A 17,092-nucleotide genomic window follows, 5' to 3' on the forward strand; every position below is an offset into this window, starting at 1 on the left:
CAGATTGCTTTAATTGCCCTGGGATCTTAACGGAACTAAATTTCAGCATAGCCAAATCCAGACTTGACATTGCATACAGATGAACTTGATGCATGCATGAGGGCCAGTGAGACCGGTCTCGAAAGATGATACTCTACCAGAAGCCCCTCCTCTCCTCTTGAGGGGCCTGGGTCTGCTTTCTGCGTCCATGAGTAGATTCTGTGGCCCCGTCGGCGTTGTCGCCAAACACTGTGCACAAGTCAGCAGGTTGTCCAAAGGCACTGAGAATGACTTACGACCGGCGACGGAGGGTCTGGATGGAATGGATGCAGCTGCAGGTGTGGCCCTGGAGTACGGTCAGTTTGAACTCGCGAGACTGAAATCACGAAACTCACTCTGCCTTCTCATCCTCGATCTTGGCACCTCCATCATGCTCAGGCTCAACGTGAAGTCTTAGGTGTTCCATGTGGTCCAATTCGACGTCAACCCCGTCACCCCCATCTCTGGGAGGAGCGAGCGAGAGCGCATCCGTCTCTTCGTACTCCTGAGGGGCGAGTCTGAAGCTTCCTCGTCCACCGGGTGGCTCGGTCACTTTTCGCGTAGTCCGAGGTACAGTCGATTTGGAAGGATGTACAGAGGAGTCAGTGGTGGGGTCTGCGATTTCGGCCTGCAGGGGGGAGGGAACCGATTAGCACGGGGCTCTCGATAAAATCGTCAGCACGTACCTCCACGAGGTCTGCGACCGCGGCATCGGTAGCTTCCTTGTTGAGTCGGCCAAACGTCGCAAACTCTGGGTCAAGTTAGCTAGTCCATGATGATGCGAACGCAGCTCACTGGGAAGCTTTTGAATTTCTGTAAAGTTGGTGTTGACCGTTAAATCGCAAGCCCTGGAAACATGGAGGTCAGGGCGTTGCTGCACAGTCACGCAACCAGCCTCACTTGAGGAATTCCAGAAGCGATCGCTTTGAGAACACAATCTTGTCACTGGACAGAGCATCAGGTGTGTGTTCCCGTTGTGATGCGTCCGTCGACCTACTTGTCCCAATTCATCATTCCTGCAAAGGTAAATGTCAGCACAGACCACGGTCCCGACTATCGATCCTTCACACACCGATGGTCTTGGCCCTGAACAGAACATGAGCTGTTGTCCATGGTCGTTCTCACAGTCAGCTCACCATGACTTTGGGTCGCTCATGTCGAACGGATGAATTGGTTCAAAGGTTGTGACTCCACTATTTGAGTCAACACGAGTTCCGAAGACTAATGGGATCCCATACTCACTCTCCCTTCTTCTCGGTTGACATAGTGACAGAGGCGTTGGGACTGTTAACTGTTAAGCTGATCTATACGAAATTGTGACCTCGTGATTGGCACTTCCAGTCAATTGGTCAGGATGCAAGTTGAATGAATGTTGAATATCGGGTTGTCCGGTCAACGTCATTCAAACATCAACCGACGCGAATGTGGCAGCGCGTGACAACTCGACGAAGCGCAGGATACAGGTGACTTATCTATCAAGACTACAAAAGAAACAAGCTATGCCAGGATCTTGGTGACCACTCCTAGAACCTTGGTCTTAGCCTCCCGTAATAATATCAATTGACCCTCCTTGACAAACTCAGTGTGGCTGATGAATTCGAAAACGACTTTGCTCCTATCACCGGTTCTTATCAGACCCGAAGGGTGGTCTAGTGATAATATTCGAACAGTTTGCTGGCATCATCAGCAGGACAAGCAGGAACATGAAGACACAAGACTCACCCGTATTGCACCACAATGCATCATCGCCTGGTATTTGGGCTGTATCGTGCTGGCGTGGTGGAGGACCATAACGATGCCTTCAAACTTTCTGACAGCTTGTGATGGTCAGCGTTAATGACGACGGGAATCCATACCTTTTGGGGCGGTTTCCGTCCGACCAGTCAGAACCATGCCTTTTCTAACTTGCGTCCGCCGTATACGCTTGAGCGCAAAGCTAGTCACGTCAGTTAAGTCGATGATCTCGAAAACCTAAATGATACTCACGAAACACTCTGACCGGCTTCTGCACTGTTCACTGAAGCTCTTTTACGCTGAATCGTCTTGACTGCTGTCGGCATGAATTGGCCGACGGAGTCGGGACCGAGAAGGACCGGGTCGTTCGCTACGCAGATCAGCCGAGACCGATGACATTGAACCCACCTTGCACAGTGCCCGAGGTGATGACACCGCTCTGAGGGAACGTCAGATACGATATTCTTCTCGCAGACGGGATCTGCAACTCACAACGACTGTACCGACAAAAGGCACTGAGAAAACGTCGCTGATCTGAAACTCAAACGGCGCATCCACGACGTACTTGTCATCCGACTGGGACGAAGGCAAGCAGTTGAGAAACGTGCGTAAGGTCGGCAAATTGTGGCCAGTGACGTTGGAGACCATGAATATCGGACACAATCTCGTACTGCCGCTGCCAATGGGCTGACCGAGGTGTCGCGCACAATCGACAGCTTGTTGAGCCGTGTCGACAAAGACCGGTAACCGCCTACATCCGGGACTTTTGAGCACTTTGACGAGCATATTGACGGTTTGTTCGAGGATATTGGGCGGAGTCATATCGATCTGTTGTTCGTGAGCTTTGGATCAGGCTGGAAGGGCGCTCACCTTTGTCACGCATACTGCTATTGGAACATTGAGTGCGAGAGCGACTCCGAGGTGTTCCTGATGGGTGAGCGGAAGATCCAAAACGGCGCAGTCTCACCTTGGACATTCCTATCAGTCCCGCATTCCCGCCCACCATCAACATGACATAGTCTGGTGCACATCCGCTGAGGCCGTACAGTGTGGTTTTGAAGTACCTGCGCGGGTCAGTTGACATCCTAGAGTGAAGTTCAGACCCCCTGCCCACCTCTCGTGCCCTGCCAGATCAATGAAACTGACGACCTTGGCTGCACGCTTGCAAACCTCCTCCCAACCGAGCTTCTCCCGTTTCGCCGCAGCGAGATGCCCATGATCACCGCCAGAATCCGTATGACTCGTAGGTATGACCGGCTGTCCGGTGGGTGAAAAGCCTAGGATCTCGCCACCGACACTACTCGTTCGACCTGTTTCAATCTCGTGCGGATGGCGGAAAAGAGCGACTCGAGCCTAAGGTATCAGCGTACGAGGCCGAGGTATCTAACTTACCTTGCCTCGACCATCATCCAGACCTCCACGGGTCAAAACACCTAGTGTTGTGCTCTTTCCTGCGTCCACATTCCCAACAACGGCCACTCGAACTTCCATGATCTCCTCGACACGCCTAGGCGTCAATCGTGCCTGCCAACATCCGTAAACCTTGCCATCCTTCTCGACTCGGTATAACTCATTCAACTCTGCTCGGAGCGCAGTGCATGCCTCTCGTAAGCGACCGAGGGCGGGTGTTAGCTCGACCAATGTGACTGCTTGGCCGATCGGATTCTCGGGAGGCGATGTGGACGTTGAGCCAAAGAGTTCGGAGGGAGGAGGATGGGACCCGAGTGGTATGAGTTGTTCGCCATGTCCTCTCAGCAGCAATCGAGCAAGATTGGATCGCAGCGCTTCACCATCTTCCCCTAATATCAGGCTCTGATCTGATTAGATGCTGCCTGAATTCAGGCGGGAGACTCACCTCGAGGCTCTGCTCTTCCTCGACGGACTCATCGGCGGTCACTTCCTCCTTGCGATTCGCTACCTCCACTTGCTGGACCTTGGGAGCTTTGCCATGATGTCTGGCCAGCTCAGCAGCAGCATGAGCCTCTCTAGCTTCTCGAATAGCCTGTTTCTGCTTCTCCAACGAGATCTGCTCAATTTCCGCTTGAAATGATCGTAATGTTGTCATCGTCGATCCCACAACCAGTTAGCACGTTCAAATCGGAGAAGGTACAGGTCGATGTGGTGGAGTGATGAAGGGGACAAATAAAGGGTTGATTCGGACTCCGAGTCGAGATACAAGCCGAGATGGTCCTCGCCACTCGAAGCAAGCCTGCCTTTCCTAACGACTCTGCGTCGACTCGAATCGATGTAGAAGCTGGAGGTCAGCCAGCGGCAAGCAGCCGATCGGTATAACCGTAACAATTGGAGATTATGTATTGTGCAAGATTGACAGCTTGTTTTTGGCATCGGTTGCTCAGGTGTCTGCGCGCCTTTGCTTTTACCTCCCTGTGAAAAGAGGTGTCGGATAGTGGTCTATTCCGCGAGACTTGAATGGCTATTATGTGCTTTCTGATCTCGTGCCCTCTGGGCTCGCGCGTTCAAATCGCGTCACCTCTATTTTTCTTTTTTGAGTTCGTTTTGCCTCTTTGTAGGCGACCTCACCCTCTTCATTTCTTACACAAACGTCACACTGTGTTTCTGGTCTCCATGCTCACAGCACGTAATGGTCAATGGAGCCGCTGGGACTGTCGTACAAAGGAAGCCTCTTCGTGAATTGTTTCGATACTCTCTCTTTCCATATAGGATCAGTCCGTCTCCCCACAATCCCCCATAACCATTCCCGTTCCAATTCCACCCACCAGAAAGTCCACAATTGTTCACGACACCTATCACAATATCATGGCAGACCAGAAGGCATCGGAAGTTGACACTGCCGTGCCCTCGCAAGGGAATGGCACCGTAGGCTCCATCACTGACAAGTGCGAGTGCTTGTCCCATCGAACAGGCACCATGATGCCACCTGTGATCTTTTACGATGACATGCAAGTGTTTCGATTCCAGGACACTGAGAATACTACGTTTGCTCTCGTAGGGCCAAACAAGCCCGGCTGGTGCGCACTTCGAGATGGCCTGCAGGCCATCCGCATGCAGTCTGAAGGCGACGAAGCGGCATCAACTCGAGAATGGATAAAGTCACAAGACCCTGATTATTGCGATAGGCTGATATCGCTCAAGGTCGTGTCTACTGGCACTTACAAGTCATTCAAGGATGGCGAAGAACCCCTTGAATCGGACACATTCACGTTAGACAGTAGCAACAATGTGAGGGCTGAAAGCGAGAGGTACACAGCTTGGTTTGATTCGGTGGACAAAGCGCTTTCCTTCGTGCCCACCAGTCAAGCCGATCTGGGGTCCAATCCACCCGGAGCTGCACAATAATCATACGGTAAGCTCTTTGGACTCCACCACCTGGCCTGCCGAGACGGAGCACTATTCTCTATATGCATGATTTGCCGGGGATTCATTGTGGTCATTTCAGCGAGATCTTATTACTGGAATGATCATTACATGGGTGAGGGACTTGGGCTCAGCGGCCCATACCTGCGGCGTCGCGGTACACTCCACAGAAGATTACTGCTACTTGCTCCTTTTAGAGAGTGAGGCACCCCCTGTGATAGCCTATTTTTAGTTTACCCCGGCACCCCGATTCAACCGGCCATTTATCAAACGAAGGCTGTACATGAGCTGGTCGGGCATTCCTCATCTCCGCTTCTGACATATACAAAAGACTACACACCCACAAGTCAACCCCACCACCTTACTCGTCGCTCCTCGCTCTACGCCATGTACCCTATCACCAACCTACCTCAAAGCTTACATGGGAGCTGCGGAACCTGGTTCAACTTGAATTATGAGTATGAAGGCCCACAAAACGTGGTTCAGGTATGCACACGAGACTCGAAGGCGGAGATGAATCTCGGGTTCCACCGGCTGACATTGCATGTAGATGACCACAACGCCTAACAGCACAATTCAAGTCAACTTTACACTGCCCCACCAGGCTTCGCCTCCATACAACATATCGATGGTGTGAGCTCCTTGCACTTCACCTCGAATCACGGTGTCACTGATATGAGCTTCATTCGCAGTTACGTAACACCGAACGCTATCGTAGTAAGCTCAGTTCCTCCTTTGGAATGTGCATCGGATTCGCTCCGGACTCAGCTGATCCTCCTGATAGTGCTCATGGCCGTTCAACACGACAGGATTGTCGAGCTCGAATACCACTTCCAACAATTACTTCAACTATACAGTCGCACCTGTTGCCATGCTTGGCTCAGGCTACATTGGTGAAGCTGGGCAATCTTTGTACGTTTCGTTTCATTGCTTCCCCACGTGATAGCTTACATCCTTTCCAACATTCCAGCTATTTCACGATCGTCGGTAACATGACATATGGCCTCGAACCATTCTACACGGTCAGTGCCAATTATACGATCGTCAACGCGACCAGCGATGGTGGCTCGCACAGTGGCGGAGCTGGCCTGAGAGCGTGAGTGCATTTTCTCCTATTGGCACCACCTGTTGACCTTCCACCTTGCAGGTCTGAGACGCCTTTCACCCTCGCTACGTCTCTGCTGCTCGTGTGGTTCCTGGCATTGTTCAAGAGCTTTTGAGGAATTAAGGCAATCTCGCTCTGTAAGATCGATCGGGCATTGATAATACCTATGGAAGGGTTCGGGCTTTTCGTTGTACGTTTCCCCTTTTCAGACAATGCAATTTCCTTGAGGTAAGATGCTAGATTATACAATGGAACAGGTCACCGGATCGATGGTGCAATCTTCTCCTTCCTCGCGATGAGTATCCATAATATCAGGTCTCCTATCATGAGCAGGATGCAGACAGGTTGAAGCACCCAAATACCGAGCTGAAGAGACATGAGCATCCCGTACGGTTCCGGCTGGATTACACAACTCACAAAATCTGATAACGCCCCAACGATACTTATCAGGATTCAGCGACGATCCCATGCGTACATACCAAGTCCGACTCACAATGGCATCATGGCACTCCCTGCACCTCCCAGTGCGCCCATGAGACCAATGGTTCCAGACTGCAAATTTAAGGGGATGATTTCGGTGATAACAACGATGGCGGCGGGATAGATAGGTCCGATGACCACTCCCACGAGAGAAAATGCCACGGCATCAATAAAGATGGATGGAGCGAGCATTATGCAGACTTCCAGGAGGATCGCAGCGATCAGGCTGACGCGTGAGCCACGAGCTCATGGCGGTATAGACTCACTAGACAAAGATTGCCCGACGATGTCCAAGGGCGTTGGTCACTGGTATGAGGATAGCTCTGCCAGCGGCGATACCTGGCAGTCCGTCAGAAGGGGATCAAAGATCGATGGTCACTCACCTCCATAGTAGCCTGCCGAGACATAGCCCGAATCCAGACTTGCACCTCGAGCATCAATCAAAAAGGTGACAGCCCATCCACCTATGGCCACCTCGTATCCGACCTACAGGGCTAAGCACTGTGGAGTCTCATGATGAGTGAACTCACATAGACAATGATGAACAGTAGGATGTACATGATCGCGGAATCGCTGAACAATCGCCGCAGCTTGTCGGTCCCAGAAATGACCTCCTTCTTTTCCTCTTCCTCCCTGAGCACGTCTTTACCAGATTCCACAAGGGGTACAGCTGCTTCGTCGTCCATCGCTTTCTCCGATGACTCGGACTCGACGACATCATCTACGCTGCGGCCTTGGAATACCAGCACGAGCAGAGTAACCGTGATGGCGGCGACCCCGAATGGCATCCAAAAGTATAGATAGACTTTTTGCCGATAAGCTTGTACAAAGGCGGTCGCGAAGAACGGTGCGATGAACGCGCCGAGTCCAAAACATGCGTGAAGCAGGGACAATTTGGTCGAAGCGTTGGGCAGCCTGGAGCAAAGGGCATTACATTGAGCGTCCTACGTCGAGTGGTCAGTTCTGGAGTCAGCGGTAAGGGGGGGAAACGGGATGGTCCCGAACCGACCTGAAGAGCGAATCCGAACCCTGTGAAGATGAATGCAGCAACAAAGATGGGAAAAGGTGGACCCCAGACATTGACTATATATGACATGCCTTGACAGGCTGATCCGAACGTTGCAGTCTGTAATAATCCATCAGTCCTCCTGGTAAAGGCTCTCTGAACTCACATATCCAAAACCGAGCGCATCGTCGAGCCAAATGTTACCGAACCCAGCGATGAAACAGCCACAAAATGTCAAGATGAATATCATAGATACTGCGGGCGGTGAGATACTTGACTCAGGGCTCTATAGTCTCACTGTGCATGTAATCGACCTAATGTCGATCAGTACGATCACAGCAGCTTGGATCTGACTCACATGATAGTAATCTTGCAAGGCGGGAATTACAGGTCCAAGACTCCCGTCATTCCAGCCCTCCAGGATCATCATCATGGCCATGGTTGCTCTGACGATGACGTTGTCAGCACTCAGTCGTCCATACGGCCTGCCTCGCCCAACTCGACTCACAACATCCATTTCATCCGCTTCTCGGAAGGTGGGGACCGCTTCTTGGGCTTGCCCACAACTCTACCGGTCTCCATCATGGCCATGCTGGGAGACTCAGCGGGGCTTTTCGGACCGCTCTAAGTAGAGTCACGGACAATCGCTAGGGATCTTGAGACGCTGCAAAGCTGCCTGCCCCAGCTGATACGTGTCGATATCGAAAAGTTTTCGCAAGAATTCCTCACCCCCTCTCCCCCACCTCCACCTCTTTGACGTTTCCGTGCTCGGGTTTCTCCAGGTCTTCGGCTCCGCCGAACACGGGAGGATGAGGGGCGGAGTGGCTCATGGTATCTCCATGCAGCGATAGAGTCAGATGATGGGACAGTGGAGCAGGAAAGTGTAATGGTATGATCCCTTGTATGTCGCCAGAGAGACCCTTCCGAAGATATGGGATACTCGTCTCGATTCTCTCAGCGACAGGATTCATCGTGACTATGGGCATCTTTGGAGACGCGGAGGGAGCCGCCTGGCGATGATCGCGAGAGTCCAGGAAGCGCGCGTGGGGACGTGATGAGGTGACCGCTCGCTGACAGCCTCGAGTCACAGCCGCCGTGATCATCTACATGCATTTCTTGGGCAATCTGTACGCGCTCTCAGAGTTGCATTGGGGGACACCATCTCAGAGCACCTCAATCAGTCGAGAGCATAGATCATATTGCCGGTTATAGTCTACGCTTAGAAACCTTAAAATTGCTTAGTAGACGCCGCCCCCCTTTCCACCTCCCTGGGCGTCCTGGAATATACACTCGTATACCTAGACATCCTCACCATCAGGTCCCAAGTGCCAGATCCTTGAAGGGTTTGATATCGCCATACATGGGGATCATGCCATGGCTATAGTCTCAACGCCTGCGGACGACCGACTGAAACAAACTAGCAGACAGACCAGCTGGTGGACACTGTACAAACGTACGGTGACTTCCTGGGCCCGATCAGCCATGATCAGTCCTAGAATCGCTGTTCTCACGCCGATCCTCATTCCATTGACTTTGTTGATGATTCTGTACTCTATCACGTCTTCGCATGGTAGCAGTTCGACCATTCAACACGGCCTCCATCTCGCCTCGTGGTCAAAGGTACCTAAAGTCCACTTGTTTGTCCCTGTCAATGAGGAGGCAGCGATCACCACACCGGCATTCTGTAGGACCATGCAAGGGGCTGTGGTGAATGGATGGTCGCCGATCATCTTCAATTGGAGTGTCAAGTCGAGCTACCAGTTCAGAAAGGTCCAAGGTGGGTCGCTTTCAATGTTTGTCAGGTAAACTGACTCTTTGGGCACAGGTCTAGCGGAACTTTTGGCATCGCCTGTTTACATGCGAGACATGAAGGAAGATGATCTGATTCTCACGATGGACGCTCTGGATGCTTGGCTGCAGCTCTCTCCGGATGTCGTCGCGAGGAGGTTCTTGGAGATGGGCGATGTCAGCGTTGTCGTAGCTGCTGAAAAGAACTGTTGGCCAAATGATAAGGAGGGAGTGAGTCGCTCACGAATCCCCGAATACGTATGTTCCTGTGATCTGACAAGGGTCTTGCAGCACGATTGTGTTGATGCCCCAGTGTCACCACTGATCAAGGGTCTATTCTGGAAGGACGACAGAAACGGTAGGCAGCTGGATCCAGAGTGAGTCGACCACAGTCTGAAACATTCTTCGGGGCGTATTGGCTGACTTGACGTCTAGGGAGCTCGCGCCTCGGCATGCGAATTCCGGCACGGTCATCGGTCGACTGAGCGATATGCGGGCGTTCTACGCCGGATTGTGGGGCTTTATGAACAGTGACAGGTACGACGGATACGATGATCAAAGTGAGTGCCGCTCATTCTCTCCTCCCGGTATCTGGGATGAAGGCTAAAAGATGGCTCACAGAGGCATTCAACATGCTACTCGCAGATGGCAACCTCGACTTGGACTATCATACCCGTCTGTTCTGGCCCTTACACGATGACTTTATCAATGCCCAGTTCACGGGTCTACGGTATCCGCCAGACCCATCCATACAAGCTTTGGCGATGGACGATCCACCGGACAGCTCAAGTATCCCTTGGGATCTATATCCTCCACTGGCGCAGCACAAAGTGCATGGTGAAGTGCCTGCGATCATACATTTCAATGGAGGCAGCAAGCACCTCAGTGAAGAATGGTGGGGTCGACTTTGGTGGTCACCCAGTAGGGAGAGATTCAGGGATATAGTGAGGAGACGGATGGATCGAGGGAAGATAAGGTTCGTAGAGGCAGCAGGGTACCGAGAAGAGAGTGTGAGGGATCTCTGTCCAATGTTGGATATCTGGCAGTGGGATCTCACTTGATCGAAACCGAAGGGATCTCAGCTTTTAGATCCTGGCTGGCGCGGTGTGAAAAGGCATCGTTCATACATTTATACATACATACATGGGACAGATTGTTGTAGCGAGAGGTGTAATGCGAAGATACGGGTCCGCAATGCATGTTCAAGCATATTGTAGTCACAGCACGAACGTGACATCCTCTTCGTCGTCCTCAGATTCCTCATTATGATCTTCCACAGTCCCTTCGTCTAGTAGCACTCCGCCTGCGCCGGATGACTTTCCCGTTGGTGGATCACTTCTGTCGGCCTGAACGAGACGCAACTGTTGGAAGCACCGTGATAGTCGCAATCGCTTAGGCGTGATCATTGGTCGGGAGACGAGCCCCATACAAGCACTCTGCAGGGTTCCTGACGACTCTTGGCGGACTGGCGACTTTGAGTGGCTCCGAGGGCCTCCTTCGTCAAGTGTCGGGTCCGAGACGATCACAGACATTGGGATCCCTTGATAATGCGACTGTGTTCTTGAACGTTTGTCACCCGTAGACTGGGCCAGTAGATCCGGCAGAGTCTGGACTGGCTGAAGAGGAAGTGTGAGTTGTCTTCTTTCGGAACGTGGCGTGATTTGCCGCAATGCTTACCTCTAGATGTGAACAACTCGGCAGCATACGGATCTCGGATTCCCTCGATCCCATGATGGCGGCTGATGCTCCCAGGACCGTCATGCTCTTGTTGTTTTTTTCCATTCTGATCTCTGAGAGGAGATGACGAGCGATTCTTATCAACGTGGACCTGCTCTGTAGGAGCCGTAGGATGATGGCAAGCTGCTCAGGAGTGTCCACCCCGTTGGCTGAGGGATGGTTCTTCGCGGGCATTCAAAGTTGAGGTAATAGTCAGAATCATACAGCTAATAAATACAAAGCAGCTTCTTATCTATCCTTGCATACCTGTCGATATCTCGTCAATGTTGATCGCCTTCTCCTCCTCCTCCTCGTCATCATCATCATCGTTATCAGATCCTGACGAGATGGTGATGTGCCACAATCCCCATCCCGCCACGAATCCGCCGCCTCGGCAAACGCGAATGGTCCGAAGCCGATCCATGAGCTGATCATTTACTTCTGTCCTCGACCACACTTTACAACGCGTCCGCTTCGCTGTGCTCCAGCTCAAGATATCTGTGCGTAACTCACTGGAAGCTCATGTCTATCCGTGATCAGATCGCGGCAAAACGTGCCGAAGCGCAAAAGATTGCCGCTCGTTCAGCTGAACGTCATGGTGGAGGCAGCGGAGGACAGGGTTCATCCAGTAGTCGGAATGCTGCTGTCGGCATGGGACGTGGCATCTCGAGACAGGAAGGCTTGGACGACAGGACGGTGATTGGGGAGGTGAAGAAAGCCCACAGGTCAGGTCAGCTAAATCCGGCTAAGCTCATGATGAACAGTCGAGCTAAATGTTTACATCAGGAAAACTGGACATTTCATCCTTTTCGCTGGATGCTGTCCCATTAGAGGTCTACACACGACTTTTGGGTGTACCGCCTGCGGATCTTTCGAGAAAGCCAGCACCAGCACCTGATTCGACGCCAGATATACGTCCGAGCTCCCATGGGCGGTCTGTGCCTGCACCGAGCTCCCGCGAAGATGTGTTTGGGATTCCCGGTCGAGAGGTCGCATGGGGCGAACCGGCCGAATTGACAAGTCTCAAAGGAGGCGACAACGTCTTGACTGAGCTGGACATCGAGATAGGTGCCTTTGGTGGGCTGAAGAGTATTGACGTGAGTCTCGGGTCATTGCCCCTGATATGACAACAATGCTGACATTGGTGTAGTTTGCTCGGAATCAACTTGCTTCGCTGCCCCGATCATTTGCCGACTTGCTCCGGCTGACCTCGCTGGATCTAAGGTATGGGATCTCCAGGGCTTTCTTTTCTCTTGGAAGCTGCTCACTCTACTCATCTAGTTTCAATCGCCTCAAAGAGCTCCCTCCGACTGTCCTCCTCCTGCCTGCCCTGCAGAACCTGAACCTCTCTGACAACCTCATTTCCTCCCTTGACTTCTCGTCACCTGTTCAGCCCTCTGATGAAGGACTGTCATACGGTGCTGGCTTCCTCACGACATCTTTCGGCCGAGCTTCCATCGGTGATCGCCCAATCTTCCCTCAGCTGGCAATTCTCGATCTCTCGTACAATCTTTTGAAGAATGAACATTTGGAGGCGTTCAGAGGGGTCAAACTGTCCTCCCTGAGTAAACTCGACTTATCTGGCAATCAATTTTCAGGGGATATATCTGCCAATGAGATTGGACTTGTCGAGCAGAGTACACCAAAGCTTGCAACCCTGGGGATGAACCAGATGCCGGCGCTCAAATCGTTTGATGGGAGACCAGATCTGGAGGTTCAGGTGGAAGGCAGTAACATAGTGACCAATTCATCGCAAAACCCAAATCCCGCCTCAGGTTCCGTACCTTCTTCCACGACGACGACCGTAGGGTCCATCACCCGCATACCTGGTCTGCCCGTCCCTCAACCTGATCTCACCCTTACGTTCAAGACTTATCCAGCCGCCACGTTCGATTCCGAACCTTTGGCCATTGGTCTGGACCTATACCTTCCGCCTAAACCTGCCGGGCCCAAAGGCCATCCGTTGATCATCTGGTTCCACGGTGGAGGACTGCTTCAAGGCAACAAGGAGAATCTTCCTCCGCATTTCCGCCGACTCCCTTCGCACGAATTCACTTCGGCGGACGGATCGAAAGAGCAGGTCGCGGTCATATCACCAAACTATCGCTTGGCACCTCAAGTGCCAATTTTGGACATCCTGTCCGACATCGACGCGTTGATGGAGTTTGTCCGGACCAAGTTGAATGACAAAGTTGGATCATCACATCCGAATCACCAGATCGATCTCGACAGGATGTGTCTCTCGGGAGGATCTGCCGGCGGATACCTGGCACTGGTTGCCGGACTGATCATGCCCAAGTCAGTTCGAATCGGAGATATTGGAGGGTATCGCGGTGAGAGTGGTTCAGGACGAGGTATCAAATGCCTCGCTCCGTTCTATCCCATCACCGATCTGGATGATCCATTCTGGGCCGTCAAGACGGATCCAGTGCCGTGGTACGGCAAACAGTGAGTGTCTGACACTGTGATTTGACATGCTGAACACTTGTAGCGTATCTGATGAACAAGCCCGCCCACACCTGGACCTCAAAGCTGCCCCAGTGGCCAGTACTGTATCAGGTGGACCTCGGTCCATCCTATACATGTACATGCTTCAACACAGTCTCTTCCCTTCGCTCCTATTTCTTCGCCAACGATCAGCCACGGTCGAAGGCGAATCGCTACGACCCGATCCTGAGACTCTATCTCTGACTCGCCGACTCGCGCTCGTTCAGACATCAGGTGCCTCGACTGCCCACTTCCCTCCTATCTACTTTACTCATCCCACGGCGGATACTGCTGTTCAACCACAAGAGAAGAGTATACAAATGTTGAAAGAGTTAGTGAGCAGTGTCACTGTGGAGACGCTGGATGGGCTATTCCATGCGTATGATGAGGACGCAGAGGTGGAATGTCCAGAGTTTGTAGCTTGGTTGGAGCGATACTTGGTGGCGGCGTAGTGTGTGGCCCAAGACATTTTTTTTGGGTTTCTTCCCGAAAGTAGTAATTTTACGTAATATAGACGGGAAGCTCCCGTTGTGTTAGGGACCAACCAAAAAAAAAGTTTGAAAGCAGCTTCCCGTGTCGGACGGTGATAAGAAAGTAGCAGCAGCGAGTCTTGTTAGCATTCCTTCTTCATCCTTCTGCTGCTGCTGTTCTCATATCGTCGAGCTCGAGCAGCTGGAGATTCTCAGCGGCCCTTCCTAGCAGGTTGTAGCAGCGAGTAAATCATTCGGGTGTGCTGGTGAGTGTACACACGCGGAAATATGTGCCACGTCTTTCCTTTTACATACCCTAACCATCCGGTTGATCGTCGCTGACATCTAACCCGTCGTTCTCCTCGTCAGACTCACTGCAGTGACCCATCTCTCGCGCATTCTCTCTCTCTCTCCCCTCCGCTCCCCTGCTTCCTGTGTATGCCTCGGTCCTCACGCAAAAGACGAGCCAACAATAAATCAGGTACTTCCACCCCCATCCATCTTCAATCATCCGACCGTGAAGATTCTCGAAGCCGATCAGGATCTCCATTCACTCTCTCAACAGAGTTTCTAGGTCCAACAGCAGGATATCTAGTCAATCAACTTCGACGTCGAAAGACAACGTCCCATTTGAAACCTACCGAATACTTCCCTTCTTCTTCACCTACCACCAAGGAACCAGTCACCATTCCCGCCGACATGTTTTCCTCGAGAAAATATACCCCTCTCCCCACCAGTTCCGGACCACAGCGTCGATCCGGAATGCCCGTCTGGAAACGATGGGCATTCATCGGTACGGGCGTCTTGGTCCTCATGGTCGTGGGCTATGCAAGATTCCCTTCGACTCGCTCGACATATGATGAGACTTGGGAAACCGACAGTGAGTGAAGCGTGCGAGATAGCGAGCGCGCGATTGCCATCGCGTTAGCGACTCGCTACCTCTGTAAAGTGCCTAGATGCTGACGTTAGGTCAATCTCCTTTTCAGACGCTTACACGCCCCAGCTCGGCGGTGAGAAACTCGAGAACGATATGACCGACTATTCTGAATTCAAATCCCCTCCCTTCCGACCCATCGGTGCTGGTAGTATCGCCGAGCCCGGCGTCGCAGACACAGATGAAGGTCGAGTTCACGCTCTCCCATTCAACCATCTTCGACCCAAGCCGGGCTTCAACGACGACGCTTCAGGCACCGAGGCCGACGAAGATGAGGAAGAAGCCGCTAACAGTCCTCACAACCCTCTATCTGACCAAGCACAAGAGGCTCAAGGCGCTCAGAACGACTTTACAGAAATTGATAACACTCCCGAAGTTGTCGTCATGACGTTTGAAACGGATCCCGATCCTGCTTCCACCACTGCCTGTGCGGACCCATACGACTCCAAGCGACCTTTGGTTCAATACGCCCTCACCATCGATGCTGGATCTACTGGATCTAGAATTCACGTATACAAATTCCACAACTGTGGTCCATCCCCTACTTTGGAGTACGAGACTTTCAAGATGCTTAACCCCGGTCTGTCCGCCTACGCGCGGGACCCCACAGCTGCTGCGGCGTCTCTTGATCCGCTGTTGAGAGAAGCCAAACGAGTCGTTCCCAAGTCCCTGTGGTCATGCACACCTGTTGAAGTCAAGGCGACAGCTGGATTGAGATTGTTGGGCACCGATGAAAGTAATGCGATCCTAGACGAGGTCAGGAACAGACTTGAGACATACTGGCCGTTCAGCGTACCGAACCAGAACGCTGTCGAGATCATGGATGGAAAGGACGAGGGTGAGTCGAGCCTGTCACAAAGAGCCTTCCCTGGGGGTCTGACGCTTTCTGTCCAGGTGTGTACGCTTGGATCACCGCCAACTACCTCCTTGGCAAGATTGGCGAGGGAGCCAAGTCGACCGATACGTTGGCAGTCATGGATCTCGGCGGAGCATCCACTCAAATCGTCTTTGAACCCAAGTTCCCTGCCGATTCCACCCAGGAGCTCGTGGACGGTGAACACAAGTACCAGCTTTCATTCGGTGGTAAAGACTTTACCCTCTACCAACACTCGTACCTCGGATATGGACTCATGAGAGCCCGTCGAAGCGTTCACAACCTTGTTGCATTCACATGGTCATTTGGACACTCGAATCTCGACTGGGACACTCTGAGCGAGAACGAACAGGTACCAAACCCTTGCTTGTCGCGGGGAACCACCCGACGAGTCGAGCTGGACCCCCCCGGCAGGACCGCTGTGAACGTCACTATGCACGGTAGCAATGGTGGTTTCGACGCTTGCAACAGGGTTGTCGAGCTTGTCATGGCAAAAGACGAGTGAGTGTAGCGTTGTCGTTCATTGCGAGACCCTGCTCACGTCATTCTTTTTTTAGCGTCTGTGAGGTCAAACCCTGCTCCTTTGCCGGCCAGTACCAACCATCTCTCCTCGACACTTTCCCTCACGGGCAACTCCTAGCCCTGTCCTACTTTACAGACCGAATCAAGCCTCTCTTGTCGGGTCGTACCGCCGACCTCAAGATCGCCGACTTGACCGAAATGGCCAAGGACGTCTGTGATGGACCTGAGGCTTGGAGGTTGCGCTGGGGCTCCGACGCCGCAGCCATGGCCGAACTTGAGGATCGACCTGAATACTGTCTCGACTTGACATTCATGAATGCGCTCCTGGGCTTGGGATACGAGCTTGGACCAGAGCGAGATTTGCTGGTGGAGAAAAAATTGAATGGTGTCGAACTTGGCTGGGCTTTGGGTGCAGGATTGGCTCTGGTTGAAAAGGCCACGTTGACTTGCACCGCCTCGGCCAACGCGTCAATGTGAAGCTGGCATCCGTCCTAATCGAACGCTGGCAGGCAAGAGATGGGACACAGCTCCAGACCACTATAGATTTATTTTTCCATTGGGATTTCCGGAGGGAGAGATTATTGATTATACTGTACAATTTGACTTGGTAGCTTGGAGGGGA

The 17,092-nt window shown here is 52.4% G+C and overlaps 9 protein-coding genes and 1 pseudogene across 10 annotated transcripts; 6 read left to right on the forward strand and 4 right to left on the reverse strand.

Moving 5' to 3' along the window:
• Positions 1 to 73: 73 nt before the first annotated feature.
• Positions 74 to 1,408, reverse strand: BD324DRAFT_638618 (hypothetical protein). Its single transcript, XM_022017138.1, has 10 exons — positions 1,261 to 1,408; positions 1,155 to 1,211; positions 1,091 to 1,104; positions 1,016 to 1,034; positions 919 to 963; positions 814 to 866; positions 705 to 769; positions 375 to 646; positions 276 to 325; positions 74 to 228 (listed from the first exon to the last, which is right to left on the reverse strand). The coding sequence occupies exons 1-10, from the start codon at positions 1,281 to 1,283 to the stop codon at positions 134 to 136; spliced, it is 693 nt and encodes a 230-aa protein (XP_021868095.1). The 5' UTR covers positions 1,284 to 1,408; the 3' UTR covers positions 74 to 133.
• Positions 1,409 to 1,429: 21 nt separating this feature from the next.
• BD324DRAFT_638621 (P-loop containing nucleoside triphosphate hydrolase protein) lies at positions 1,430 to 4,078 on the reverse strand. The gene is made up of 11 exons (XM_022017139.1): positions 3,608 to 4,078; positions 3,145 to 3,564; positions 2,867 to 3,105; positions 2,720 to 2,816; positions 2,623 to 2,679; positions 2,245 to 2,580; positions 2,161 to 2,191; positions 2,005 to 2,122; positions 1,875 to 1,954; positions 1,741 to 1,835; positions 1,430 to 1,692 (listed from the first exon to the last, which is right to left on the reverse strand). The coding sequence occupies exons 1-11, from the start codon at positions 3,815 to 3,817 to the stop codon at positions 1,516 to 1,518; spliced, it is 1,860 nt and encodes a 619-aa protein (XP_021868096.1). The 5' UTR covers positions 3,818 to 4,078; the 3' UTR covers positions 1,430 to 1,515.
• Positions 4,079 to 4,145: 67 nt separating this feature from the next.
• BD324DRAFT_t34 lies at positions 4,146 to 4,248 on the forward strand (annotated as a pseudogene). The gene has a single exon. The product of its transcript is annotated as a tRNA-OTHER (tRNA).
• A 28-nt stretch (positions 4,249 to 4,276) lies between these two features.
• BD324DRAFT_638622 (hypothetical protein) lies at positions 4,277 to 5,148 on the forward strand. Its single transcript, XM_022017140.1, has one exon. The coding sequence runs from the start codon at positions 4,531 to 4,533 to the stop codon at positions 5,068 to 5,070; it is 540 nt and encodes a 179-aa protein (XP_021868097.1). The 5' UTR covers positions 4,277 to 4,530; the 3' UTR covers positions 5,071 to 5,148.
• A 189-nt stretch (positions 5,149 to 5,337) lies between these two features.
• On the forward strand, positions 5,338 to 6,526 carry BD324DRAFT_200109 (hypothetical protein). The gene is made up of 6 exons (XM_022012163.1): positions 5,338 to 5,574; positions 5,639 to 5,721; positions 5,781 to 5,805; positions 5,873 to 6,000; positions 6,059 to 6,184; positions 6,236 to 6,526. The coding sequence occupies exons 1-6, from the start codon at positions 5,476 to 5,478 to the stop codon at positions 6,306 to 6,308; spliced, it is 534 nt and encodes a 177-aa protein (XP_021868098.1). The 5' UTR covers positions 5,338 to 5,475; the 3' UTR covers positions 6,309 to 6,526.
• On the reverse strand, positions 6,452 to 8,270 carry BD324DRAFT_610448 (major facilitator superfamily domain-containing protein; the record flags this gene model as incomplete). Its single annotated transcript, XM_022014199.1, has 11 exons — positions 6,452 to 6,559; positions 6,611 to 6,635; positions 6,687 to 6,899; positions 6,940 to 7,012; positions 7,057 to 7,159; positions 7,204 to 7,617; positions 7,683 to 7,799; positions 7,846 to 7,934; positions 7,978 to 7,993; positions 8,038 to 8,125; positions 8,188 to 8,270. The coding sequence occupies 11 exons, from the start codon at positions 8,268 to 8,270 to the stop codon at positions 6,452 to 6,454; spliced, it is 1,329 nt and encodes a 442-aa protein (XP_021868099.1).
• Positions 8,271 to 8,918: 648 nt separating this feature from the next.
• Positions 8,919 to 10,344, forward strand: BD324DRAFT_200174 (hypothetical protein). The gene is made up of 5 exons (XM_022012164.1): positions 8,919 to 9,456; positions 9,505 to 9,698; positions 9,759 to 9,844; positions 9,903 to 10,027; positions 10,091 to 10,344. Exons 1-5 carry the CDS (start codon positions 9,054 to 9,056, stop codon positions 10,165 to 10,167), a joined length of 885 nt encoding a protein of 294 aa, XP_021868100.1. The 5' UTR covers positions 8,919 to 9,053; the 3' UTR covers positions 10,168 to 10,344.
• A 340-nt stretch (positions 10,345 to 10,684) lies between these two features.
• BD324DRAFT_653853 (hypothetical protein) lies at positions 10,685 to 11,228 on the reverse strand (the record flags this gene model as incomplete). Its single annotated transcript, XM_022018715.1, has 2 exons — positions 10,685 to 11,083; positions 11,145 to 11,228. 2 exons carry the CDS (start codon positions 11,226 to 11,228, stop codon positions 10,685 to 10,687), a joined length of 483 nt encoding a protein of 160 aa, XP_021868101.1.
• Positions 11,229 to 11,956: 728 nt separating this feature from the next.
• Positions 11,957 to 14,122, forward strand: BD324DRAFT_584596 (Alpha/Beta hydrolase protein; the record flags this gene model as incomplete). The annotated part of the gene is made up of 4 exons (XM_022013691.1): positions 11,957 to 12,280; positions 12,334 to 12,407; positions 12,465 to 13,631; positions 13,675 to 14,122. 4 exons carry the CDS (start codon positions 11,957 to 11,959, stop codon positions 14,120 to 14,122), a joined length of 2,013 nt encoding a protein of 670 aa, XP_021868102.1.
• Positions 14,123 to 14,839: 717 nt separating this feature from the next.
• BD324DRAFT_643770 (nucleoside phosphatase family-domain-containing protein) lies at positions 14,840 to 16,947 on the forward strand (the record flags this gene model as incomplete). The annotated part of the gene is made up of 4 exons (XM_022017568.1): positions 14,840 to 15,020; positions 15,127 to 15,912; positions 15,969 to 16,449; positions 16,506 to 16,947. The coding sequence occupies 4 exons, from the start codon at positions 14,840 to 14,842 to the stop codon at positions 16,945 to 16,947; spliced, it is 1,890 nt and encodes a 629-aa protein (XP_021868103.1).
• Positions 16,948 to 17,092: the final 145 nt, after the last annotated feature.

The sequence above is a fragment of the Kockovaella imperatae genome (assembly GCF_002102565.1).
Source record: "Kockovaella imperatae strain NRRL Y-17943 chromosome Unknown BD324scaffold_17, whole genome shotgun sequence".
In the NCBI taxonomy this organism is placed as follows: domain Eukaryota; kingdom Fungi; phylum Basidiomycota; class Tremellomycetes; order Tremellales; family Cuniculitremaceae; genus Kockovaella; species Kockovaella imperatae.

What these genes read in the sequence shown, in the direction of transcription:
- BD324DRAFT_638618 (XM_022017138.1), bottom strand. Translation starts at nt 1,283, where the DNA reads ATGTCAACCGAGAAGAAGGGAGA. An exon ending in TCGCTTCTGGAATTCCTCAA is followed by an intron (nt 867 to 918) that starts GTGAGGCTGGTT and finishes CCATGTTTCCAG; the next exon opens with GGCTTGCGATTTAACGGTCA. An exon ending in CAGACCCTCCGTCGCCGGTC is followed by an intron (nt 229 to 275) that starts GTAAGTCATTCT and finishes ACTTGTGCACAG; the next exon opens with TGTTTGGCGACAACGCCGAC.
- BD324DRAFT_638621 (XM_022017139.1), bottom strand. Translation starts at nt 3,817, where the DNA reads ATGACAACATTACGATCATTTCAAGCGGAAATTGAGCAGATCTCGTTG. An exon ending in CTTTTGTCGGTACAGTCGTT is followed by an intron (nt 2,192 to 2,244) that starts GTGAGTTGCAGA and finishes ACGTTCCCTCAG; the next exon opens with AGCGGTGTCATCACCTCGGG. An exon ending in GAAGCCGGTCAGAGTGTTTC is followed by an intron (nt 1,955 to 2,004) that starts GTGAGTATCATT and finishes TGACGTGACTAG; the next exon opens with CTTTGCGCTCAAGCGTATAC.
- BD324DRAFT_638622 (XM_022017140.1), top strand. Translation starts at nt 4,531, where the DNA reads ATGGCAGACCAGAAGGCATCGGAAGTTGACACTGCCGTGCCCTCGCAA.
- BD324DRAFT_200109 (XM_022012163.1), top strand. Translation starts at nt 5,476, where the DNA reads ATGTACCCTATCACCAACCTACCTCAAAGCTTACATGGGAGCTGCGGA. An exon ending in GCCCACAAAACGTGGTTCAG is followed by an intron (nt 5,575 to 5,638) that starts GTATGCACACGA and finishes CATTGCATGTAG; the next exon opens with ATGACCACAACGCCTAACAG. An exon ending in GGTGAAGCTGGGCAATCTTT is followed by an intron (nt 6,001 to 6,058) that starts GTACGTTTCGTT and finishes CCAACATTCCAG; the next exon opens with CTATTTCACGATCGTCGGTA.
- BD324DRAFT_200174 (XM_022012164.1), top strand. Translation starts at nt 9,054, where the DNA reads ATGGCTATAGTCTCAACGCCTGCGGACGACCGACTGAAACAAACTAGC. An exon ending in GGCCAAATGATAAGGAGGGA is followed by an intron (nt 9,699 to 9,758) that starts GTGAGTCGCTCA and finishes AGGGTCTTGCAG; the next exon opens with CACGATTGTGTTGATGCCCC. An exon ending in CGACGGATACGATGATCAAA is followed by an intron (nt 10,028 to 10,090) that starts GTGAGTGCCGCT and finishes TGGCTCACAGAG; the next exon opens with GCATTCAACATGCTACTCGC.